The sequence below is a fragment of the Microcaecilia unicolor genome, chromosome 3 (genome assembly GCF_901765095.1).
Source record: "Microcaecilia unicolor chromosome 3, aMicUni1.1, whole genome shotgun sequence".
Lineage (NCBI taxonomy): Eukaryota > Metazoa > Chordata > Amphibia > Gymnophiona > Siphonopidae > Microcaecilia > Microcaecilia unicolor.
The window spans coordinates 152407345-152434058 of NC_044033.1; the positions used below are offsets into that span (position 1 = coordinate 152407345).

Here is a 26714-nt window from a genome sequence, read left to right on the forward strand (position 1 = left end):
AATAGCCAGTGTTCACTTAGGCGCTAACCACTAATTTTCAGTAGTGATAGCTAGTTAAGTGCCACTGTGGAGGAGTGGCCTAGTGGTTAGGGTGGTGGACTTTGGTCTTGAGGAACTGAGTTCAATTCCCACTTCAGGCACAGGCAGCTCCTTGTGACTCTGGGCAAGTCACTTAACCCTCCATTGCCCCAGGTACAAATAAGTACCTGTATACAATATATAAGCCACATTGAGCCTGCCATGAGTGGGAAAGCGCGGGGTACAAATGTAACAAAAAAAAAATTAGCAGATAGCCCTAAAACAAGTTATTTAACCAGTCAGCGGTAGTTTCTAGCCGGTTAAATCATTTTGAATATCAGCCAGAATGTGTGTTGTTAAACAAATCATATAGCCTTACTTGCATGGAGGGTGGGTGATAATTTAAAAAAGAAACACTTTCCAGTCTTACAAGGAGGAGTCAAGATGGCATCCAGAAGAGGATACGCATAACAAGGTTTTCCCTATCTTTGCTCCACAATCTGTTTCCTGAGTTCTTCATGGGTGGCAGAAAAAGGAAGAGAAAGCTTCGGACTTGCTCTGCTGCTCCTTCACCTTACCCCAACCCCCAACTGTAATCAGGTCAATGTACGGCTTCACTCTGCATGGCTGATCTGAAGGTGGAAGAGTCAGTCATTGGAGGACACTGGAGGGGAAGGTTTGCCTCCATCTCCCCTTGGCTGCAGCATTTTTGTTAAGTCCTGAAATCAGGGAGCCTCTGGTATGTCCAACTGAGAGACAACCAGCTGCTTCAGCATTTAAGCTGAGCGTCGGATGCAGAGGAACCAACATGAGTAATGTCAAGGAAAGCTCCAGTGGTTGGGGCAGTTTTGGATGCCAAGCCAAGGCAGAGGGACCCCAGGAAAGTGGCAGCAGTGGTAGAAGTGTCTGTACTGGGATTTCTTGGAAGAGCTCAATATTCCAGTCTACACGTTCTTTTTCAAAGGATTTATTATCTTCCTTCATGTAAGTGTAACCCTGGTCTCACCACGAGTTCTGGGCACCAGCTAGCTCTTCAGGTTGGGTACCCAAAACCAGGGCCACAAACAAAATTTTTATTTCACTGAGCTGGGCGCAGGCCAGGGCTGGGCTTGATCCCGGTAGTCCGTAGGGTTTTAAGCCACACTCTTTAGTATTTCTTTACTGGTCTATGAGCAAGTTGACTTCACTCACACTCCAATGAAACTCTCCAGGTCTTATGTTAAATGCAAAACACATCTTTACTGGAATGCTGCAACAGGCAGATATCCAAACTTCATACTTTTCCTTAAGAAACAGTTCAATTTGCTGAAAGAGGTTTTTGTGCCAATCCAAGACTTTTGGTGTAAAATTCCAACTGCTAAATTAATAGTCTTCTGCAACTCCTAGGGTATTTATATATTTACATTGTCAACCAGTCCTCCATTACCAATCCTTCTGGCAGAACAATCCAATACTGTGGCTTCCCACTCCTTCCACGACAAGCTGTCCCACTGAGCTTTTACCCATCTGTCAGACCCACTGAGGATCAGACCTCCCTGTGTGTGAGCACACTGCCATCTCCTGGAGAATGCCTTTCCCTTTGGAGTTGAGATTGTGCTGTTTTTTTTTTAAATCTACAATGGTGCTGTATTCATTTGGTTGTTCATTTTTTATGGTGGAGAATAGCTAATACCAGTGGCGTAGCTACGTGGGGCCAGGGGGCCTGGGCCCCCCGTAGATTTGGCCCTGGACCCCGCTGCCGACGACCCTCTCGACTCCCCCTCCCGCTGCCATCCCTCCCCCACTGCTGCCATCGCCGTCGGCTACCTTTGCTGGCGGGGCAACCCCAATCCCCGCCAGCCGAGGTCCTCTTCTTCCTGCAAAGGCTTCGTTCTGTTTTTGACGTGCTGCATGTTGTACGTGCAGGACGTCAGACTCACAGAAACAATCTTTCTGATTGTTTTAAAAATAAAGTAGATCTATTACAATCATAATTTACATACTCTACATATGATTCTTTTCCAGCTGTTTGTTCTGTCTCCATTCCTGTTTCATCTGAGACACATTCTGAAACCCACTCACTACCTTATGAGGTTCCTTCACCACTTTGCTTACATTCCGTTGTCCAGTTGTGGAATTCTTATACTTTGTTCTGTTCTGAGTCTGACGTCAGAAACAGAACAAAGCCTTGCACGGGGAGAAGAGGACCTCGGCTGGTGGGGATTGGGGTCCCCCGCCTGCAAAGGTAGGTGACGATGGCGGCGGCGGGGGAGGGTTGGCGGTGGGAGGTGGGTCGAGAGGTGCGGCGGTGGGAGGGGAGGGTCATGGTGGTGGTGGCGGCAGCGGGGGGGGGGGGGTCGGCAATGGCTGGGGGGGGGGGGGGGTAAAATGTGCCCCTTCACCTCGGGCTCTGGATCTCCCTCCTGCCGAAGTCTGGCTACGCCCCTGGCTAATACACTGTTTTGACAGTGAAGATCACAGTATAGCCCCTGACGCAGCCCCTTTAGGCAAAACACGGCCTGTGTTGGGCATTGTACTATTTTGCAACTCTAAAATATAATAAAAGTTTTGTGTGTATCTATCCCTGATCTGCTCTGTTTGTTTCCACACCAGAAATGTCAAATTTAGTTAATCTTGAGGGAAGAAAAGAGTGATCTAAAGAGACAAGGAGAGCAATCTTGCCTTTGTCAATTACTGAGTGTAAGTCACTAAGGGGTACTTTTACTAAGGGTACGCTAACAGATTTAGCACGCACTAATGATTAGCACATGCTAAATGATAAGATGCCCATAGGGCATCTTATCAATTAGTGCGTGCTAAATCTGTTAGCACATCTTAGTAAAAGGATCTCTTAAGCAAAGCAGTGATGATGGTTTTGTAGCTATGACCAGGGTGAAAGCCCGATTGTTGGGGACATAAAATATTATGTTAATTGAGAAAATTAAGAAACTGCTGAATGACAACTGTTTTGGCAAGTTTTGATATATAGCATGGGCTTGAAATAAGATGATATGAGGGGGCTAAGGCTGGCTTTTTCAAAAACAGGTAGATTGAGACTTGTTTCTAAATAGTAGGAAATATACCAGAGGAAAGACTGTTATTCATAGATAAAAGAAGTGGGAGCAGAGCATGATGAGAAAGTGAAACTCAATGAGAGGGAACTGGATCAAGAAGATTTGTTGTTACACGTGTCTGAGGCAAGTCTTGAATATATGGTGAGCGAGGGTAAAGTACAAGAATTCCACAACTGGACAACGGAATGTAAGCAAAGTGGTGAAGGAACCTCGGAAGGTAGTGAGTGGGTTTCAGAATGTGTCTCAGACGAAACAGGAATAGAGACAGGACAAACAGCTGGAAAGGAATCACATGTAGAGTATGTAAATTATGATTGTAATAGATCTACTTTATTTTTAAAATAATCAGAAAGATCATTAGTTGAAAGACAGTTTGACGCTAGAGTAATTCTTCTAGGGGTGGTGAGTTCTGAAACAACAGAAAATAATTTCTTTGGTTTATTCACAGCAGAGAGTATCAGTGGACAAATCCCTCCTTTCAGTACCCTTCTCCACCACCGCCAACTCCAGGCTCCGCCCTTTCTGCCTCGCCTCACCCCACGCGTGGAACAAACTCCCCGAGCCCATACGCCAGGCCCCCTCCCTGCCCATATTCAAATCACTGCTTAAAGCCCACCTCTTCAATGTCGCCTTCGGCACCTAACCACTACACCTCTACCCAGGAAATCTAGACTGCCCCAACTTGACATTTCGTTCTTTAGATTGTAAGCTCCTTTGAGCAGGGACCGTCCTTCTTTGTTTAATTTGTACAGTGCTGCGTAACCCTAGTAGCGCTCTAGAAATGTAAAGTAGTAGTAGTATCAGTGTTGAGTAGTAGGACTTTTTATCAAGTTTTAGTTTAGAATGATAAAAGTCGAAGCAGTGACGGGAAGGAGTGCACGCTCTTTGCACATAGTGCTAGATTCTATATATGGCGCAAAAAAAAATCAGTGCTGAAAAAAAAGCACTATTCTATAAGCCACGCTTAAAGTCAGGCACAGTTTATAGAATAACGTTTATACTCAGGAATCATGCCTAATGTTTGGCGCAGCATTTTGCACCAAGTGAAATGTGGTGTAAATGTATGTGCCTACATTGAGGTGGGGGTGCTACTTTAACAACCGGCTTCCAAAATTTTTAAAAAATTAACAAATGGCTCTCGCGAGCCCGTGAGAGCCGCTCCAGCACACCACTGCCTCTACTGCTCCCTGAACTGCAGGAGGGATGGGGCTGGATTAGGAAACAGGTTAGCTCTGTTCTGTCTATTCTAGCCTTACCCCTGTCACCTGGAGCTGCCTAGGATGGGGAGGGTGAAATAGTAAGATAAGAAGGATAGGATTTGGGTACAAAGAAAATTGGCTCCAGTTTCACCCTCTCCTTTCCTGATACTTGCACCACAGGCTAAGCCTTGGGAATAGAGGGGGAAAGCTTGCTGCTCAGATCCCATCAGAAGAATAGACATAAAGAGGAATTTTTATAACAAGGTACTTCTCAGGGAAGATACCTATGTTGCATCTGTGCATCCTTGTGGCTTTATAAAATATTCTACCCAAAAGCTGCTGTACCAACTTGCACCTGCTCCAAGGCAGGAACAACTTTGTGTAAGTAAATGCCGGTAGGAACTGGCACAGGTGTATGCATTTTCTAAAATGCACATGTAAATGCCGATCCTGTCCCTACTCCACCCTTTCTCTGCCCTTGAGAGCACCTGTGCATGGGGGCAATTCTATAACAGGGGGCCACATTTAGGTGCCAACTGTATGCGGGCTGTGACCCTATTCTATAACAGCAGTAATGCATATAATTGACGTTACAAATTGCTAGCATAAGTCAGCACTAATGCGCTTACATTTATGGCAACTCTATGGCTGATGTAAATGTTAGTGCGTAAATGCAGCATTTACATGCACAATTTATAGTATTCTATATGTGAAGTGCAGGATTTTTCACCCTTCACCAACTCCGTGCTGTCAGACTTTTCTTCAACCATGATTGTTTCCATGCGCTTCTCTTGTCTCTCCTCATCACTAAACTTTACTGCAATATCATCTACTTTGGCCTTCTACATATCCTCATCCGGAAACTTCAGACTATTCAGAATACAGCCATCCACCTCCTGTACCATGTCAAAAAATCTGACCATGTCTCTACTGAAGGATTATCCTTGCGTCCCCTTTCCTACCGTATGAAATATAAGGTTCTGCTCCTGACCTTCAAAGCCGTATGTTTTGGTCTTCCGCCCACCTTTCCTCGCATGTTATTCCCTACTCACCCTTTCGTATGCTTTGTTCTCTCAATGGTCATTGCCTAGTTCTCCCCAATCCAAGACAGACATAGCATGAACTCACTAGAAACTCTGCTTTCTTTTTTATGGCCCTCACCCTATGGAACTCCCTTCCTGTGGAGGTTTGATCTGAAAATCTCTCCCACTCTTCAAAACTGCCATCAAAACCTGGTATTTTACGCAAGCGTTCCATTGTACTGACCAGTTGTGATTCTATGACTGCTTTCTTGGCCTGCTTTCACGACCTGTCTGCTACTCCGTCCTCCCCTCTACCATGCCCCTTCTTTCACTCTTGTTCCTTTCCCTTTCTCCATCTCCCTTCCACCCTTCCTTACGAATTATGAATGCATTTTCTTTCCTATCTAAATGTTGTAGTTCCTTTCTTTTCAATGAAATTAGTCTGTAAAACTTGCAGTTACTGCCTGTCAGTTTGGAGTGGCATAGTAAGCTGAAATAAAGAATAAAAGTTAGTCCCACCTCTGTCCTGTCTATGCCCCTCCCCTGTGAATGCCCCTTACAATTACACACTAACCCCAGACTCTAAATACGGTGACAAAAATTGAGTGCTGATATTTGGGTGCCAATCCAAGATGCACATCCAATTAAATTGGCTAATGAGCCAATTAGTGCCAATAATTGGGTGTTAATTGGAACTAATTGGCACCAATTTGAATTTGCGTGCACATCTTGCTACGTGCTATGTGCACCCAAATCCCATAGCATGCAACCCAAAAGAGGGTGTGACCATGGGAGCTACATGAGCGGGTAGGGGTGTTTCTAAAATTTGCATGCAGTGTTGGGATCCAGGAATTACACCTGGTTACAGCAAGTTTAAGCCCTGGCGCCCGAATTTGGGCACCAAAATTGACGCTAGATGCTAATTCTATAATGAGAGCCCATTGAGTGCTGATTTTTTTTCAGCGCTGATTTTTGAGAACTATTTATTGAATCTAGCCCTACGCCATTTTAGTGCATAATTATAGAATAACTTTTGGTTGCACTACTGCCATTTACACACATAAGTGTACACTTATGAGGTTAAATACAGGCAGTGTGTTTTTTCTAGCAAAAAAGGTGCCGGTACTCAAATACTGGGCCACCCTTCAGGGGTGGGGTGATCACTGAGGGACCCCACCCCACAATAGCCAGGCCCCCTGCAACCAGTCACAGAGTCTATGACAAGGCAGAATTGGTGTAGAGCCTGAGCTGTTTCATTAAAACTTGGGGTCCATAGATCAATTTTAGCGGACAATGGAAAAGGTGCCGGTACTCAGTACCCACAAGTAACTCCTCAAAAAAAAGCCCTGAATAAAGGTATTCTATAAATGTAAGTGTGCAACTTGCGCTTAAATTTAGGCAACCTGTTATATAACGAGTGGGACATTGCATTAAAATAGGTGTTATTTATTGAGTAATTTTATAAGAATTTATTGACAATGGGGTCCTTTTTACTAAGGTGTGCTAATGGATTTCGCACGTGCTAATGATTAGCATGCGCTATCATTCAGGGGCCCTTTTACAAAGCAGCGGTAGGGCTAATGCACGGGTAGCAGGCGCCAAATCGGAACTAGGAGTGGCATGGGTGCCTGGCAGTAATTCCGAAGTCAGCACGTGCTGGTTCTCATGGTAGAAAATAATTTTCTATTTTTTTTACCATGGGGGGGGGGGGGGGGTCCTGGTGGTAATTGGCAGCACACTCACATTGGTGTGTGCTGCATGATTACCGCTGGAGTAGCATGTCAGCCCTTAGTGCTAGGTCAAAGGTTGGCGGTAAGGGCTGAGGCATTAGATCGCCGTGTGCTATTTTTAATTGTAGTGCATGGCCATTTACTGCCCCCTTTAAAAAAGCCTTGTTTCCCAGCCATGGTAAAAAAAAATGACCCAGTGAGCCCACGCTACCGCAGGCCACTTTTTACCACGGCTTAGTAAAAGGACCCCTTATGTGCGCTAAATCTGTTAGTGAACCTTAGTAAAAGGACCCTTATAAAAACACACTTAAATCAGAGGTCAGTATTCAGCTGTATACTCAGCCACATTTTTCTGGGTTGAAATGTTGCTGAATGTTTAGACGACTCTGAGAACAGAAAACTTGCCTACTCTGACTTATCCCTGCTATTAGATCAACATGTCCACTCTGTTTTAGCTGGATGCCACGCTATTGTTGTCTGCCAAGGACTTTAGATTGGCGGGCTGCAAATGTATTTAATAAAATATGGCACTAATTCAGCTAAACTGGACATTTACCTACACCATGTCTCAAATATTGCCTGTTTTTGGTTCCAATAACTTTGTTCACACGGCTATTTTGTGCAAAGTTACTCAGACAATGAGGGAATATTATTATTAAAGGGAAAAGATTTTTGTTTGGGTTAAACCCAGATAAATCTTTTGAATATTATCTTCAAAGTGAGTGAAACCATTTAAAAAACATAAAACCTAAACCACAAAATAAACAAAAGACTATTTGGCATGACTATATTTAAGCACATGAAAGATATAAAGACCAAATTATTAAAACCATTGATAGTTCTTTAATTCAGTGTAATTAAATTTAATTTCACAATTTGTTTTCTGCTTGATCCTCCAAAGAGTTTCAAGATGGAGTACATAAAAATAAAACAAAACAGCACAAAACATTACATATCAAACTAGTATAGAGAAAAAAAAACATTCTAATACGTTTTTCAATATTTTGATAGATGCCAATGTCCTTATATCCCCATTGCCTTCTCACTACAGGATTATCCCCAGTGGAGCTGTAAAAGGGTCAGAGGAGAAACCTGGACCGGTTTCAGGAAGAGGGAGGATGTAACATTCAGTAGGTTCAGATGACATGTAGTGAGTAGGGGAAAGAATATAGGGAATGATAATATCTTGCCATGGGAACAAGGACCAGACAATAAAAGGGAAAGTAAATCCTCTATGTATCCCAGCCATAGGCGTAGTTTGACTGTTTCATTTGGGGGGGCAAAGGATGGGGCGGAGCATATTAGCATATTAATTTGCATATATACATATGCAAATGAATATGCTAATATGGAGGAAGGAAGGAAGGGAAAAAAAGCTGGCTTTTTTTGGGAATAACCATAATGAATATGTATGAGATATCAAGCCAGCTCTTTCTCCCTTCCTTCTTTCCTTCTTCCACTCCAGTAGTATTTCCCCACCCCTTTTCCCATACCATGCCAGTGTTGACCTTAGAAATGCATAAGCTCTATATGTAGATCCTTCAAGAGGTAGTGTGTCATGATTTACGCTCTACACCCTTTCTGATGTTTTGGTGCCACCTCAGTAAAGCCAACACACAATCTCTCCACTGCAACACACTATACACAAACTTGTGCAAAAACACACTCATAACCTTACTAAACCATAACAGCACTAATTCCAAGGACAGGACGAGCTGCAACCTTATGCGTGAAAAGGCAGAACTGTAATTACACCAGGCTCTAAAACACCAATACACTACCTCGTGAAAAACACATGACACAACAGACATGACACAAGGAACTGGAAAGCAAAAAATATGAAGGCAAAATACTGAACTGGAAAGTTAACTTGATGTCAGACTCAGCATGCAGCAATACCAGAAAAATTGAAACTTACATGCAAAATTTCACAGAAAGCTGACATATTCCAATTAATAAATTCTGAATAAAATACTTTTTTCTACCTTTGTTGTCTGATCATTTAATTTTTCTATTCGCTTTGGTCCCAGTGTCTTCTGTTTTATGCAGTGTCTTCTTTCCATTTGATATTCCATTTAATAGATTCAAAATAAAATACTTTTTTGTACCTTTGTTGTCTGGACATTTTACTGTTCAATCATGCTGGTTCCAGTTTCCTCTTTTTCTGTCTTTCTGCTAATTCTCCTTCAACTGCTTGCTGTCCATTTGTCTTTTCTCTTCTCTCCTGTCTTATTCCATTCCTTCACTACACCTACCTTTAACACATTATTTCTTTTTTAGCTGTTTCCTCTGTTTTTTTTTCTTTGCTGCCTCTCTGTTCACTTAAATTTCACCCTCGTCCTCATCCTTCTCCTTTTTAGTTTTCAGCTATCAAATTCCATTTCTTTCTCTCACCCACTAGCTGCCCCATTCCTCTTCTCAGTCCTTCCTCCAACCTTTCATTTCCTTTCATCTTTAATCAACTCTCCCTTACCACATTTCTGCCCCCCCCCATCACTATCATCCTCTCATTTGTTTCCTTCCCACCTCCCCTTTGGCCTCTCCCAAATAGTTCCACCATTTGCAGCAACTTCCTCCCTCCAACCTTCTAGCCCAGCACGCCTGCTCCCTTTCTCCCCTTGTAGCCTAATATCTCCCTGTCCCTTCCACACACACATCCACACCCCAGTATCTTCCAGCCCCCCCCTCCCTGTGGTCCAGCATTTCTTCCTCTCTCTCTCCCCTCCCTCCAATTGTCCAGCATTTCTCCCTCACTCCCTTCTGTCCCTGGATCCACAATCTCCCTCTTTTTCTCTTTCCCCTCTAATGTATATCTATCCCTCCCTCTCATCCATCCCCATGTACAACCTCTCTTCCCTCCTTCTTCTCTCCCACTGCCCACATCACTCTCAGTATCTCTCTTTCTTGCACCCTGGGCCCAACATCTATCTCTTTCGTTCTCTTCCTTCCCCTTTTAGCATCTCTCCCATCCCCATACAGCATCTCTCTCTGTCTCCCTCCCTCCCACTTCCATGTTCCAACATTTCCCCTTTTCTCTTGCTGTCCCTCCCTCCTCCGCCACATCCAGTATTATTTCTCCCTCTCTCTCCCCCATGCATCTCCCCCCACCAACATTCCCCACCTCTCTCGCTCACCTCTACCTAGCATTACCCCATCACCTCAACAGTGCTCCTATGACTGTCTCTCCCTGCCACCAGCCAGCATGCTGCCTCGCTCTTCCCCGCCGGCGCTGCCTCGGTCTCTGACTCCCTGCAGCATTTTTGTCCGTCGCCATCAGCGCTGCCATTCATTCTCACAGGCAGCCTCGTTCCCGCTCCCCTTTGCCGCGTCCTCCGGCTCTCTCTGATGCACTTCCTGTTAAACATTCTGTCTACTATTCTGTCTCACTGTATTTCCAGTTTTGACACAATATAAGCCAGCACAAGAACAAAATATAAGAAAATCAATGGACTGCATTAGGGGCTTATAGCCAATTTAGTTATGTTTCAACAAATGAGAGATCTGTTTAACAGAAAATATTTTTATTATTTTGACTTATAAACCACTTGTCACTTAAACATGCTCAAACAACAGAATAATCCATTTGTGTATCTAAAAGGTAAACTTCTACAAAACAGATGAAGATGTGATTCCATGTGCCCCAATGAAAGGAGAGTTTAATTCTACTTCCATTTAATTTCAATATATTCCATCATCTTTATAACACCAGGCTTCCCAAGACAGATTACAACAACATTTAAGATGATATTGTTGTAATCCTGTAAACAGGACATAGTCATTGAAATTTGGCCATCTGTATTGTATACAGTGTATTTATTTATTTAGTTTTTAGTGTAGAAAAATTAGCACAAAGTACCAAGTTTAAAATTGCTGTTTCTACCAGCTATAATACATTTTTAAGCTGTTTTAGTGATATTTAATTGTTATTTCATGATATTTATATCTACATATGGGAAGCTTTCAAATAAATTAAAAAGCTGTCCAATAAGTAAAAAAAAACAAAAACAACTTTTGTTCTCCACCATTTAAGGCACTGCCTATCCACTTGAAACAGCTTTAGACTTGTTACAGATGGACCAATAATTAAAAAAAAACAAAAAAAAACGACAATGTGGATGCAGCATCTCATAGGTTTGCTTGCTTTGTTTTCAGTGAATGGGGATGATGGCTTCGCTGGGAAGAGGAAACTTAGATTGTCCTAATTGGACTAGGTAGGCTCACTTCCACTCCTGCTTATTAAACCTCCTTGGTACACAGCCTGACCTCCAATCTAGGTGTAGAAAGGCTATGGCAATCAGAGTCAGGGTAGGGTGGAGCTCTGGAAGCCTAGGCGCCATGCCTGACTTAAAAAAAAAAACCTACCTTAGAGAAGGAAGGCAGCAGGACAGGTTAACATATGGCGCCAGAGAACAGAGACAATCCAGATTTTACCATTGAAAACAATGGAAGTAAAACTCAGACTGGATTAATCAGTCCTCCTTTTGAGTCTCAAGGAGGAATGGACAGCTAATGTCCAGGGCTAGAGAATGTGAATGCAGGTCCCTGGCTGAGATTCCTGGGAGGAAGGTCCCCAAAGGAAAATGAAGCCAGAAGAGATGGGGGAGATATCTCTTGGGAGGGTTCAGGACTTAAGCCATGGAAGCTAAGAACCAGCACTAAGGGTGAAGCCCTTTGAAACCTTGCCCTGCATGGAGTGCTCGGAGCTTGCTGTGTTAGGGACTGCTGGTCTAATGAACATAAGGAAGGACCCTTTCTTAGGAGTTAAGCTGGAACCACGGTTAGAGAAAAGAAAGGAAGACTCTTGATTAGAACTGTGTTTAATTTTGTTGCTATGAAGCCTATACCTCAGTTATGGTTTTGTTTGACTTTGAAACTGGGGATGTTATTTGTGCCGCAGCACTTTGAGTTTCTGACACTGAAGGCTTTGTGTGGAAACATAATAAAGAAGCATTTGTTTGGTTAATTGGAAAACGTGGAGTGGCTCATTTAACTTCTGTGGACTGAACTCTGGAAAAGATTCCACTCGTGATTAACAGGCACAGGCACTCCAGTGCAGGGCTCCTCAGTATCTCCATCAGAATATCATCTTTTAAATGAAATACAAAAGTAATAAGAGAAAAATGTATAAACCTCATAAGATACCTAAGACTCAGCGATTAACTTGTCAAACAATCAAGTGGTCACTATTCAGCAGGTGCATTTATCGGCTTAAGTTAATTCCCTGCACCAGCAGTTAACTTAATCCATATATTCAGCAACACTCTCCATATAGATAGCAGCATTGAATATATGGAGACTGCAGTCACGGCGCAAACACTCTGTTTAGTGCATGTTGAACAGTCCTAACCTAAATCTGCAAATTATCCATTTATTCCCAAATCCTATAAAGTTGCACATTCAAATTTACACTTAGTGCGCAAATTAGCATGCACAAGTTATAGAATATAATGAAGAGCTAATTGGTGCTGTTGAGCAACTCAGGTTGCTGGGATAGTGTGGGATATAAATGTGATAAATAAACAGGCCATAAATGGTCTTAATTGGTGCTAATTAGCACCAAAACAGTTACCTGCACAATCCGAGGACATGGATTACTGAGACCAAGTCAGCATGGCTTTTGTGTGGGGAAATCTTGCCTGACCAATTTACTTCAATTCTTTGAAGGAGTGAACAAACATGTGGACAAAGGGGAGTCGGTTGATATTGTGTATCTGGATTTTCAAAAGGCGTTTGACAAGGTACCTCATGAAAGGCTACAGAGGAAATTGGAGGGTCATGGGATAGGAGGAAATGTCCTATTGTGGATTAAAAACTGGTTGAAGGATAGGAAACAGAGAGTGGGGTTAAATGAGCAGTATTCACAATGGAGAAGGGTAGTTAGTGGGGTTCCTCAGGGGTCCGTGCTAGGACCGCTGCTTTTTAATATATTTATAAATGATTTAGAGATGGGAGTAACTAGCGAGGTAATTAAATTTGCTGATGACACAAAGTTATTCAAAGTCATTAAATCGCGACAGGATTGTGAAAAATTACAAGAGGACCTTACGAGACTGGGAGACTGGGCGGCTAAATGGCAGATGATGTTTAATGTGAGCAAGTGCAAGGTGATGCATGTGGGAAAAAAGAACCCGAATTATAGCTACGTCATGCAAGGTTCCATGTTAGGAGTTACGGACCAAGAAAGGGATCTGGGTGTCGTTGTCGATAACACACTGAAACCTTCTGCTCAGTGTGCTGCTGCGGCTAAGAAAGCGAATAGAATGTTGGGTATTATCAGGAAAGGTATGGAAAACAGGTGTGAGGATGTTATAATGCCGTTGTATCGCTCCATGGTGCGACCGCACCTTGAGTATTGTGTTCAATTCTGGTCGCCGCATCTCAAGAAAGATATAGTAGAATTGGAAAAGGTGCAGCGAAGGGCGACTAAAATGATAGCGGGGATGGGACGACTTCCCTATGAAGAAAGACTAAGGAGGCTAGGGCTATACAGCTTGGAGAAGAGACAGCTGAGGGGAGACATGATAGAGGTATATAAAATAATGAGTGGAGTGGAACAGGTGGATGTGAAGCGTCTGTTCACGCTTTCCAAAAATACTAGGACTAGGGGGCATGCGATGAAACTACAGTGTAGTAAATTTAAAACAAATCGGAGAAAATTTTTCTTCACCCAACGTGTAATTAAACTCTGGAATTCGTTGCCGGAGAAAGTGGTGAAGGCGGTTAGCTTAGCAGAGTTTAAAAAGGGGTTGGACGGTTTCCTAAAGGACAAGTCCATAAACCGCTACTAAACGGACTTGGAAAACTCCAAAATTCCAGGAATAACATGTATAGAATGTTTGTACGTTTGGGAAGCTTGCCAGGTGCCCTTGGCCTGGATTGGCCGCTGTCGTGGACAGGATGCTGGGCTCGATGGACCCTTGGTCTTTTCCCAGTATGGCATTACTTATGTACTTATGTATATGTACTTAACTGCCCTTTGCATTCTACAATTTGTGCACACAAACTCAATCAGGTCAGATATGTGCTCAAGATAAACACATGCAAGTTATACAATACTACCACTTACACACATAACTGTCATCAGGTACATGCACTTGCAACAACCATTGAGCTGGCGTACATGCTTGCATCTAAAGTTACGCACATAAATAGTCAACTACGCTAGTATTCTATAACGGCAGTTATGCATATAATTGCTATTGTAGAATTCGCACAGCGCATTCTATCAGGAACCTAACCATTTCCCTCCAGAAGGGTCTTGGCACTGCCAGAATCTACTAGAGCTTGGTAGGGTTTTCCATCCAACTTGACTTGTAGCACACACGTCCTGCTCTCAGGTTGGAAAGCCTCCACAAAATTGCAGCAGTGTGGAGTTACCACATTTCATATTCATGGCTTCTTCATCCAATTCCTGGCAATCGTGAGCTAGATAGCCCTTCTCCCTGCATCTGAAATTACGTGAGAAGGTGGGGTTCTTGTGACTGGGTTAGCACTCCATCATTCAAGCGCCTCTCCCTGAGATGCTGGACTAGAAGGTGGTTTCCAGTCCTTAGAGTGCTCGGTCAATACCCCCTGGGACTCACAGCTCACTTCTTGTCTTTGCAAGGCTCCATCTCGGGTTGTGCATCATAGAAAACCTCAGCCACTTCCAAGGGTTCACCCACTATTTCATAGACAGGGGCAGTCCCTCCAGGAAAAGCTTGAGAAGAACGAGTCTCGCTATCTCCAGGCCAGTCTTACCCTCTGGCTGTAGTCACCTCCAGGCTACTTATTTAAGCCTGTAAAAGAAACTCCAGGGGCTCTCCTTCGTTTGTAGAGACTCCTTTTGAAATCACTGGCGATAGGCTTCCTGCATGCAGCCTGCCCTCTCCAGAATGGTGGCCTTAACTTCTGCCTAAATGGCTGTGCCATTGGAGTTGATGTCTTGAAATGCAGTTTGGCAGCTACTGGTCAGTAGGCTCCCTAATTAAGCAGTCCACGACACTTCTCACCACCCATCCAGACGAGCCTTGGGAAATATGCATCTTTTCTATTTTTGTATTTTGCAGAGGACAGGTGAAAATGCATTTCTGTTTCCCCTTTATGTGTATTTTCACTTCTTATGGAGTTTCAGTATTTTGGGGAAGGGGTGTCTCCATTTCATTTATTGTCTGCATGTTTTTTGTAGGCCCCTCTTGTATATCAGGTGAGGGTCTGTTCATACTGCACGTATGCATGAGGTGAAGGATTCTGCTAGCAGGTAGTGTCTGCGTATGGTAGGTTAGGGCTGTTATGGTTTGGTAAGTTTCCTACATAGGCTTTATGTGTCTTTTTGCAGGGTTTTGTCAAATGATGAAGGGACATGCTATGATCCTTGATGACTGGTACAGGGGAATAATGGTCACACCATCATCCTTTCATATATAGAGATGGGCCAAGTGTACCATGTGACCGCCAGCTCTGTCAGTTAGGCTTGTGTGGAGTACTGCAGTGAGGCCACTGACCTTAAATTTCATCCCATCCCATACCTGTCAGTTTATTTATTTTATATATTTATATATTTAAAAATTTATAATCCACTATCCTGCTTAATTTCGAAGGAGAAGGGCGCCCATCTTCCGACACAAATTGGGAGATAGGTGCCCTTCTCCTAAGGGCGGCCAAATCGGTATAATCGAAAGCCGATTTTGGCCAGCCTTAACTGCTTTCCGTCGCATGGGACGGCCAAAGTTCAAGGGGGCGTGTCAGCAGTGTACCAAAGGCGGACGGGGGCGTGGTTAAGAGATGGCCGTCCTCGGCCGATAATGGAAAAAAGAAGGGCGGCCCTGACGAGCATTTGGCTGACTTTATTTAACCCTTTTTTGTTCACGACCAAGCCTTGAAAAGGTGCCCGAACTGACCAGATGACCACCGGAGGGAATCAGGGATCACCTCCCCTTACTCCCCCAGTGGTCACCAACCCCCTCCCACCCCTCAAAAAAAATTAAAAACATTTTTTGCCAGTCTCTATGCCAGCCTCAAATGTCATACCCAGCTCCATCACAGCACTATGCAGGTCCCTGGAGCAGTTTTTAGTGGGTACTGCAGTGCACTTCAGGCAGGCGGACCCAGGCCCATCTCCCCACCTCTTACACTTGTGGTGGTAAATGGGAGCCCTCCAAAACCCACCCGAAACCCACTGTACCCACATGTAGGTGCCCTCCTTTACCCTTTAAGGGCTATGGTACTGTTGTACAGTTGTGGGTAGTGGGGTTTGGGGGGGTTTGGGGGGCTCAGCACCCAAGGTAAGGGAGCTATGCACCTGGGAGCAATTTTTGAAGTCCACTGCAGTGCCCCCTAGGGTGCCCGGTTGGTGTCCTGGCATGTGAGGGGGGATCAGTGCACTAGGAATGCTGGCTTCTCCCATGACCAAATGGCTTGGATTTGGTCATATTTGAGATGGGCGTCCTTGGTTTCCATTATCGGCGAAAACCGAGGTTGGCCATCTCTAAGTCCGGTGATCTCAACATTTAGGTCGACCATCTCTAAGGTTGACCTAAATGGTGAGATTTGGCTGGCCCTGACCATATTATCGAAACAAAAGATGGACGCCCGTCTTGTTCGATAATACAGTTGGCTCCACCCCTTCCCGGGGCTGTCTCTGGAGATGGGCACCTTTAGAAATGGGCGCCCCCGTTCGATTATGCCCCTCCACATCTACAATCCTAAGTGAAGTACAGTTCACATACACAGTACAAAATTAATTAGATTGTAAGCTCTGTCGAGCAGGGACTGTCTCTTCATGTTCAAGTGTACAGCGCTACGTACGTCTAGTAGCGCTATAGAAATGATAAGTAGTAGTAGTAAAATAAGTAACATAAACAATAAACACTCACAGTAAACCAAACATATCATTTATAAGGTTCACTTTAAGTAAACTGACCTCCTGTAAGGCAATCTAATTTAAAGACAAATTCAGGGGTCCTTTTAACAAGCTGCGGGAAAAAGGGCCCTGTGCTGGTGGTGGAAGCCATTTTTACCATGCACCAGGGTCCTTTTTACCGCAGTGGGTAAAAAGACCCCAGGCACACATGGCCATGTAGTAAGAGAATTCTTACCGCATGGCTATGTGACGGGCAGCCCTTACCACCACCCACTGAGGTGGCAATAAAGGCTTCAGCAATAACCCAGTGGTAACTGGACAATGCACGGTGATGCCCGATTACTGCCAGGTTATTGCCACGCAAGCCATTTCCGGGGGGGGGGGGGGGCGGTTTCTTTTTCCCCCAGAAATGACGCACGCTCGTGATGGGACTACCACCGGTGGGCACGTTGGGCTGACAGTAGTCCCGAAAGAGCAAGCAGTAAGCCCATGTTGGGCTTACCACCGCTTTGTAAAAGGGCCCCTCAATAAGCCACTGATAAAAGTAATTCAATTTAGATCACCTTCAAATACTCACTGGATCAAAACGTTCTTCGATATTTTTTCAGATTCTTCTATGCATCTCAAAAATCTTACAGGAATGGAACCACAGAATCTTAGTGGAGAGTGTGTGGCAACACCGGTAACTGGGAAGCAAAACCAGTGCTGGGCAGACTTCTACGGTCTGTGCCGTGATCGTGACTGAATAGATATGGATGGGCTGGAGTGTAATTGTTAAGGGGCTTCAACCTTAGCTTCAGAACTTTTAGTACAAGAACAGTGCTGAGCAGACTTCTACAGTCTGTGCCCTGAGAATGGCAAGGGCAAATCAAACTTGGGTATGCATATAAAGTATTGCATAAAATGAGTTTATCTTGTTGGGCAGACTGGATGGACTGTACAGGTCTTTATCTGTCGTCATTTACTATGTTACAGGATGGGGCAGTGAATTCCATATTCTAGGGCCTGCAGCATAGCAAATAAAGTTTCTATTCTCATCCAAGTTAATTATGCAAAATGAAGGACCATCCAGTAAATTAATTATTGCAAATCTTAACGATCTTGATGGCTGATGGAGTTGTAAACTAGCAGCAATTACAGAAGGCACTTCATTTGCTTAAACCTTAAAAAACAAGCACTAACATTTTGTACTGGATACTAAATTCAATCAGTAACCAATGGAAATAAACAAGGGCAGGAATGATAGACAGACATTAACATTAACAATACATTTATATTCTGCCATATACTTTTTTGTTCAATGCGGATCACACATTAAAGAAGACTGGACATTTCCAGGAATAACAAAACATAACCTAACAAAAACAGAACATCCCTGAACTACATATTCTATTTAACATTATTTAGCACAAAGTTTCTAAATAAGTAAGTTTTAATCTATTTGCGGTATTGATTATAATAGATTTCAGACATCAAGATATCCTTAATAGCCTTATCCAAATGAACTGCTTGATATGAAATTAGTCTAGTTCTTCTCATATTTTTTAGAGAAGGAAAGGTGAAAAGTTCTGAAATCCTGGTGACTCTTGTTTTGTTAACAAAAACAAGATGATTCAATAAGTAAAGTGGGGATAAGCCATATATAAATTATACACAAAACAAGAAAATTTAAACAAAATCCTGTTTTGCACAAGGAGCCAAAAGAGCTTCACATAATAACAGGTTACACTGTCAAATCTTTTAAAAGAAATAAATTAGACGTAATGCTACATTCTGTATAACGAGAGGTTTCTTCAGTATCTTTTTGGATGCTCCCAAATAAACAATATTGCAATAATCAAGCAAACTCAAAATCAAAGCCTGAGCAATAAGTTGAAAATGGTTTTGATCAAAATATTTCCAAATTCGATGCAAATTATGCAGCAGAAAGAAGGATCTCCGAGTAAGGGTGTCGTGTCTCTAAAGATAATTTATTATCTAACCATACCCCCAGAATCTTAATGGAAGATGAAAGTTGATACTGAGTCCGATTTATCATAATACTCTTTTCACCCATATCAGGGTTACGACTAATTAACATAAATTTTGTTTTGTCAAAATCTAATTTAAGCTTGTGCTTTAGCACCCAGTGTTCTGTTTTTTAAAATGTTTTACAATAGCTCTAAATGTGAAATAACTGAAAAAGTAATGGGAATCATAATTGCAATATCATCAGTATAGCTGAAGAGATAAACTAACTTTCTTAAAACAAGCAGACCGAGCAAAACACGAGCAGAAGCATTCTGCACGATCTGTAAAGAGCCTAAAACACGTTTTTGAAAGCCCCAACAATAATCCATTACAGTAATCAAAAGGAGGGGTGATCACCACTTTGTATCACCAGACAAAAATTTCTGTTGGGTCAAGTAATCCTTCAAGTGCCTAATCAACTTTAATTTGGAGAAAACTGTGATAACACCTTAGGCACTTGAGCCTTCTTACTCGATGATGGCTTCAAAATAACACCTAATGAGAGAATCATTTTACTAAAGAAATATTTTGATTCCATCAACACAAAAACACTCAGGAAAATCTACAGTTGGAAAACTGGACATCAACATGACTTGCATTTTAGACAATAAAGTACATAAAGGGCAGAGAAAAAGGTTAAATAAGGTCACACACAATGCTGAACCCTGTGGTACTCTGGTAGTTAAACTCATAAAATCAGATTTCTCTTTCCCATTTACAACTCAATATTGCCGTTTCTCTAAAGAAGTATTTTATTTATTTATTTATTTATTTATTTATTGCATTTGTATCCCACATTTTCCCACCTATTTGCAGGTTCAGTGTGGCTTACAATACATTGTGAATGATGGAAATACAATGTGTTACAGTACGATTATGGGTTACATTGTGAGGAGTTATGGGAAGACAGTCAAGTCAAAACATCGTTTAGGCGTAGAAGCAATGGAATGTTACAATGGGGAAAAGATAGGGCGATAGAACAATAGCAAGAGAGCATAGGGTATAAACATTTTTATCTGTGGGTGGAGTTTTAAGTGTGGTGAAAATACGGGGTAAGAGAATTCAGAAGAGTGTGTATTGATGCATTTTTATTAGTGTGTATGGACTTCATGTGTTTTGATCCTTGCAATAATTTTCTCAAAGAGATAAGTCTTCAATTGTTTACGGAAGTCGGTTAATTCGTAGATCATTTTCAGGTTGCGTGGTAGTGTATTCCAGAATTGCGTGCTCATATAGGAGAAGGTTGATGCATGCAGTACTTTGTATTTTATGCCTTTGCACTTAGGGAAGTAGAGATTGAAGAAAGTTCGGGATGATCTTTTAGCATTTCTGGGTGGCAGGTCTATTAAGTCAGACATGTATGCAGGGGCTTCACCGTGAATGATTTTGTGAACTAAGGTGCATACTTTAAAGGTGATACGTTCCTTGAGTGGGAGCCAGTGTAGTTTCTCACGTAAGGGTTTTGCACTTTCGTATTTTGGTTTTCCGAAGATGAGTCTGGCTGCTGTATTCTGGGCTGTTTGAAGTTTCCTCAGTATTTGTTCTTTGCAGCCTGCGTATAGTGAGTTGCAGTAGTCTAGATGGCTGAGTACGAGTGATTGCACTAGACTGCGGAAGACGGATCTTGGAAAGAATGGTCTTATTCTTTTCAGTTTCCACATGGAGTAGAACATCTTTTTGGTTTTGTTGTTTGCGTGAGTCTCAAGTGTTAGGTGGCGGTCAATAGTGACTCCAAGGATTTTTAAAGTTTCAGAAATTGGCAGATTTAGTTTAGGCGTGTTGATAGCGGTAAATTTGTTCGTGTTGTATTGGGAGGTAAGTATGAGGCATTGAGTTTTTTCTGTGTTTAGTTTCAGTCGGAATGCGTCTGTCCAGGTATTCATGATGTGTAGACTTTGGTTGATTTCGTTGGAGATTTCATTAATGTCTTGTTTAAAAGGAATATATATCGTTACATCATCTGCATATATGTAAGGGTTAAGGTTGTGATTTGATAGAAGTTTTGCCAAGGGGATCATCATTAGGTTGAAAATAGTTGGCGAGAGGGGGATCCCTGCAGTACTCCACATTCAGGTGTCCATGCAGCAGACGTGGTTGAATTTGATGTGACTTGATATGAGCGCAAGGTTAGGAACCCCTTGAACCAGTTTAGGACATTGCCTCCGATGCCAAAATATTCAAGTATGTGTAATAGAATTCCGTGGTCAACCATATCAAAGGCACTTGACATGTCGAATTGTAAGAGGAGTATATTGGTGCCGGTAGCAATCATTTGTTTGAATTTGGTCATTAGGGTAATTAGTACTGTTTCTGTGCTGTGATTTGATCGGAATCTTGATTGGGCATCATGCAGTAATGAGAACTTGTTGAGATAATTTGTGAGTTGTTTGGTTACCATTCCTTCGGTTATTTTGGTTATTAGTGGTATAGATGCTACTGATCTGTAGTTGGTTATTTCGCTTGCGTTTTTCTTTGTGTCTTTGGGTATTGGGGTGAGTAGAATTTTTCCTTTTTCCTTTGGGAAAAGTCCGTTTTGTAGCATGAAATTCACGTGGTTCGTTAGGTCTATTATGAATTGTTGAGGAGCTGATTTCATGAGGTTGTTTGGGCAGATATCTAGTTTGCAATGGGATTTGGCGAATCTTTTGAGCGTTTTAGAGATGAGGTCCTCTGACAGTGAATCGAATTCGGTCCAGATCCTGTCTGCTGGGTATATTCTGTCTTCTGGGTCTAGACAGTTTAGGAGTGTGGTGTATTCAATAGGGCTGGTGGGAATTTTAAGTCGTAATTGTATAATTTTCTCCTTGAAGTATTTCGCGAGGTCGTCGACCCCTGGTGTATCTTTGTTATTGTTTGTAATTGGTGTGGTGTCTAGCAATTTATTTACAAGGTAGAAGAATTTGTGTGTGTCTTTGTAGTTTGGTCCAATCATTGTTTTGTAGTGTAGTCTTTTAGTCTGTTTTATGGTGTATTTGTATTTCCTCCGAAGTGATTTCCAGGCATTCAGTGTGTGTTCATCTTTCTTTTTGTTCCATGCGCGTTCTAGCTTTCTGACTTGTGTTTTGAGTTTTTTCAGCTCTTCGGTGAACCATGGATTTGATTTTTTCCTACGTGATGTTCTGGTTTGGATTGGGGAGATTGTGTCCAGTGTTGTTTTACATATGTCATCCCATTCTTGGAGGAATTGAATGGTGTCTGTATTTGTTGACCATTCATTTTGGTAGACCTGTTGCCAGAATGTTGTGGGGTCTATTTTTCCTCTCGTGGTGTATGTTATTAGTTCATGTTTGTTGACTGCGTTTCTGTGTATTTTTCGCCAGTGGAGGGAGACATGTGCTTTATGGTGGTTTGTCCATGGTGTAGGTGTCCATCTTATGTCTGTAAGTAGGAGAGTTGAGTCTGAGTCGAATTTGTGTGTAATGATGTCTAGTGTGTGTCCCTTTACATGTGTTGGTTGAGTATTTGGTGCGTGTAGATCCCAGAGTTTTAAGAATTCTTTGCATTCTTGTGTGCCTGTTGAGGTGTCATCTTCGAGGTGTAGGTTGATATCTCCTATTATGAGGATGTTTGAGGCAGAGACACATGTGTTTGAGATGAAGTCCATGAGTTGTGTTTGGGAGTCTTTCCATTTACCTGGTGGTCTATAGAATAGGATTGTGCTGAGGTGTCCTTGTAGGTTCGGATGGGTGATTCTTGTCGAGGCTATTTCGAGTTGTGGTGAGGTGGATTCGCCAGTGGTTGTGATGGTGAACTCGGATTTGTAAATTATGGCTATTCCGCCACCTCTTTTTCCATTTCTTGTCCAGTGGGTTATTTTGTATTCTGGTAAACCAGTTCAATGTGGTTCTACAAAATACCGATTGATCCTAAACGATGTAACAGTAAAATGTGACTAATTGAATTAAAGACAGCTAATATATCCAGTGAAAGCAGAATAAATTAAAGCCATGTATCAAAACCAGCCTTAATATAATCAGTCATAGAAATTAACAGAATCTCAGTATCGTGTTCTGAATGGAAACCAAAATATAATGTTCTTCCAAAAACTCCGTCAATTAGGTCAGTACTGTCTTCTCCAATATCTTTGCTAAGATGATCCTCTTTTTGGATGTATGGCTCACAGAATGGCCATGACCAACAGCATGTGTGTTATATGGTTCTGGATACCTCTGTACCTACAGCATGCTAGGTGGTTATGAACCCACTTATATGTATTTGGATGGTGATGAACAGCATCTTTGGCACTAATGAGAATGGTGACTGTAATAAATTTCATGTGTGGTTATAGGAGCACTGTAGAAGGTGTGCAATGGCTAGAGCCCTGAACATAGTGGTTGGAATAGTGTGAAACTATGTGCAACTGAGTTAAGTGGCAGAACTGCAATGGTAGAACATTGAGATTCATGTGTGATGATGCCGCATAGCACCCCAAAATGCTACATCCATCACAGCTGACCCATAGGACTAACAAGGCAGCTTGTTAGTGAGAGGGTATGGGTAACAGGGATGTATGTCATGCCTCAGATATAGGGCTGTATGTCAAGATTCGATGTAACCCACAGCTCTTCCTTCAGGGTGCCGGATCCAAAGAACCACCATTTATTGACATTTGTAATGTATAAGGAGGTTAATTTGTATATAGGCTCATAAGACAGTTGTGTGCAGGAAACTCGTATGATATATGGCTTGGGAAAATATAATGAAGTCAGCCCATTATTGCAGCAGTTACATTGGCTAAGTCCAGATGCACAAATTAAATTTAAAATTGCATGTTTAGTTCATAAAAGTTTATGTGGGCAGAATTCAATTATGGTAGGCCAATTATTACCGCCTTTAGGGATTAGAGGACAATTGCGGAGCTCAAAAAATGTAACCTTAGATATACCTATCTTAAAGAACCTGAAGCTAAAACCAGTCTGGGAACACTCTTTCTCCATCCAGGGTCCTTAGGTTTGGAACTCTATTCCAGTTGCTGTATGGACTATCGCCAATTGCAGCTTATTTCGCAAGGCCTTAAAATCTCACTAGTTTTAATTAACTGTGTACTAAAAGTTTTTATTTTTATTGTTTCTCTATAAAATGTCATTCATGTTGCATTATGACATGTCTTTTAATGTAAACTGCTTTGAAGACATTGTTAAAGGCAGTATAGAAGTATCAACTTAGTATAGTATAGTACAGAATATGCAGTGCTTCTTTTGTAGGAAAAAAGGTAGTGGTACTCATTATGGGCGTGGTCACAACCTATGGCTCCACCTCTATGATAACCACACCCACATTAGACACACCCTTATACCAGCCATGGCGCATATAAACCAGCATCATTCAAAATATTATATCAGTATAGGAGAAAAAAATAACGTGATTTTTTTTTCATTATAAATAATTTCTGTAAGCTGTTACAACTCTAGCAACTATGAAGCCACTACCACTAGGGGCAGGAGCAAGTGGGGTTTGCACCTGTCCCTATTGCCCCACTGGACCATGAGGGAGTTCAGGTGGGCCTAGGAGGGCCTATTCTGACTGGGGATGGGTGAGAGAGGGTCTTGAATTGGAGGTTCTGGGGGCGGATCTTGACTTGTAGAGGAGGCTAGGAAGGATTATTCACTTGTTGGGAGCTAAGAGGGGGTTCTTGTCAAGCAGGGCTTGGAGTGGGTTCTTTACTTGTTAAGAGGAGGAAACATGGAAAAAGACATATGTGCGTCCCAGCCAATATTCAGCTGGGACCTGAATTACTTGTGCCCACATAAGGCCTGGCAGCCTGACATACTCCAGTCAACCACTGATATTCAATGCCGTTGCCCAGACATGGCCCAGCACTGAATATTGGGGCCTAATTCTGCCTGTGACGGTTGGTGTTTAAAAAACTGCTGAATACTGCTGGCTGAATATTGACTGGGTATATTATATTCATCTTTCAGTTTAAGCTGGCCCATGGATAATCTTTTATCAGTCTATAAGATCTGGTCATGCTTTTGCACAGGATTGTAAGTGAAACACCAGTCATTCTCACATCATAATGTTGCTTTCCTTATCTCTAGAAGTTTCCAGATGTGTAGCAGAGAGAAAATACACCCAAGAACAAGCCCGCAAAGAATTCCAGCAAGCATTTATTCCAGAGTGTAATGAAGACGGGACATACAGCCAGGTTGTTAACTCTTAGTATTTCTGTGCAGTTTTTACTATTATTAATCAACCTATAAATTATTATGATATATGAAAAACTGAATTCCTGCTGGTAACAACTTTGCCTCTCTGGTGAGAAGAATGCAAAAACTAGTGCCCTGAACACTACCACAATCTTTCTAAAACAACACCCAAAACTATCCCCAGTAATGCATAAATGCCCTTGCACAAATTTACAGTGCTCTGAAGATGTAAATTACTCACAAATATACTGAACAGAACCAGCCCCAGCACCAGTCCTTGAGGTGCTCCACTACTCACCTTTCCTTTCTCCAGTCAATAGAATTCATGTGGAAGAAGGAAAGGTGAGTAGCAGAGTGCCTCAAGGATCGGTGCTGGGGCTGATTCGTGTTCAATATATTTGTTAGCAACATTGCTGAAGGTTTGTCTTTTTGCAGACGATACCAAGATTTGTAATAGAGTGGACATCCTGAAGGGAGTGGAAAACATGAAAAGGGATCTGCAAAAGTCAGAAGAATGGTCTAATGTTTGGCAATTAAAATTTAATGCAAAGAAGTGCAAAGTGGTGCATTTGGGGAGTAGAAATCTAAGGGAGCCATCTTAGGAGGTGAGAGAGAGGCTGATATGCAAAGACAGGGAGAGGGATCTTGGGGTGATGGTGTCCGAGGATCTTAAAGCAACAAAACAGTGAGACAAGGCGGTGGCCGTAGCCAGAAGGATGCTAGGCTGCATTGAGAGAGGCGTAACCAGCAGAAGAAAGGAGGTGTTGATGCCTCTGTACAAGTCGCTGGTGAGGCCCCACTAGTATTGTGTTCAGTTTTGGAGGCCATATCTTGCTAAGGATGTAAACTAGAAGCGGTCCAGAGGAAAGCAACAAAAATAATATGGGGCTTGTGCCATAAGACATATGAGAAGAGACTGGAAGACCTGAATATGTATAGCCTAGAGGAAAGAAGGGACAGGGGAGATAATGATATAGACATTTAAATACTTGAAAGATATTAATATAGAAACAAATCTTTTCCAGAGAAGGGAAAACAGTAAATCTAGAGGACATGAGCTGAGGTTATGGGGTGGTAGACTTAGGAGTAATGTCAGGAAATTCTTTTTCATGGAGAGGGCAGTCAATGCCTGGAATACCCTCCTGGAGGTGGTAGAGATAAAAATAGTGACGAAATTCAAAAAGGTGTGGGATGAACACAGAAGACCTCTATTTAGAAAATGGATAGTATAAAAATGGCTACATGTGCATGGATGTGGGAGTGACGCTCGGATGGTGACTCTGGCTGTGAAGAACTAAGGCTGGTGCTGGACAGACTTTGTAGGTCTGTGTTCTGTTTATGGCAATCCAGTTTAGGATGGGCTAGAACCGAGGACAGTGCTGGGCAGGTTTTTACGGTCTGGGTCTTGCAAACAATAAGACGGATTCGTATAGGCTGAAGTGGGCTTTGATGGCAACTCCAGTAGTTGGAACTTAAGGACAGAGCCAGGCGGACTTCTACAGTTTCTGACCCAGAAACACCAAAGAAAGACCATGATCAAGTATATCATATCAAGTTAATTGATTTAATCATGAATTGATAATGAGTGTGACTTTTGGGTATACTGGATGGACTGTTCAGGTCTTTATCTGCTATCACTTATTATGTTACTATAGGGCTCATTTTCAAAAGAGAAAAACGTCCAAAAAGTGT

The 26714-nt window shown here is 42.3% G+C and overlaps 1 protein-coding gene across 2 annotated transcripts in view; it reads left to right on the forward strand.

Annotated features, from left to right (window-relative positions):
- The window catches only part of SMOC2 (SPARC related modular calcium binding 2), a 220553-nt gene that overhangs the window by 88683 nt on the left and 105156 nt on the right, over positions 1-26714 (forward strand). Inside the window, exon 3 of one of the 2 annotated variants that reach the window (XM_030196489.1) lies at positions 24918-25021. In XM_030196489.1, coding sequence (XP_030052349.1) covers positions 24918-25021 — 104 coding nt within the window. Of the gene's footprint in view, positions 1-24914; positions 25022-26714 lie in introns of both variants that reach the window. The other variant, XM_030196488.1, reaches the window with a different exon arrangement.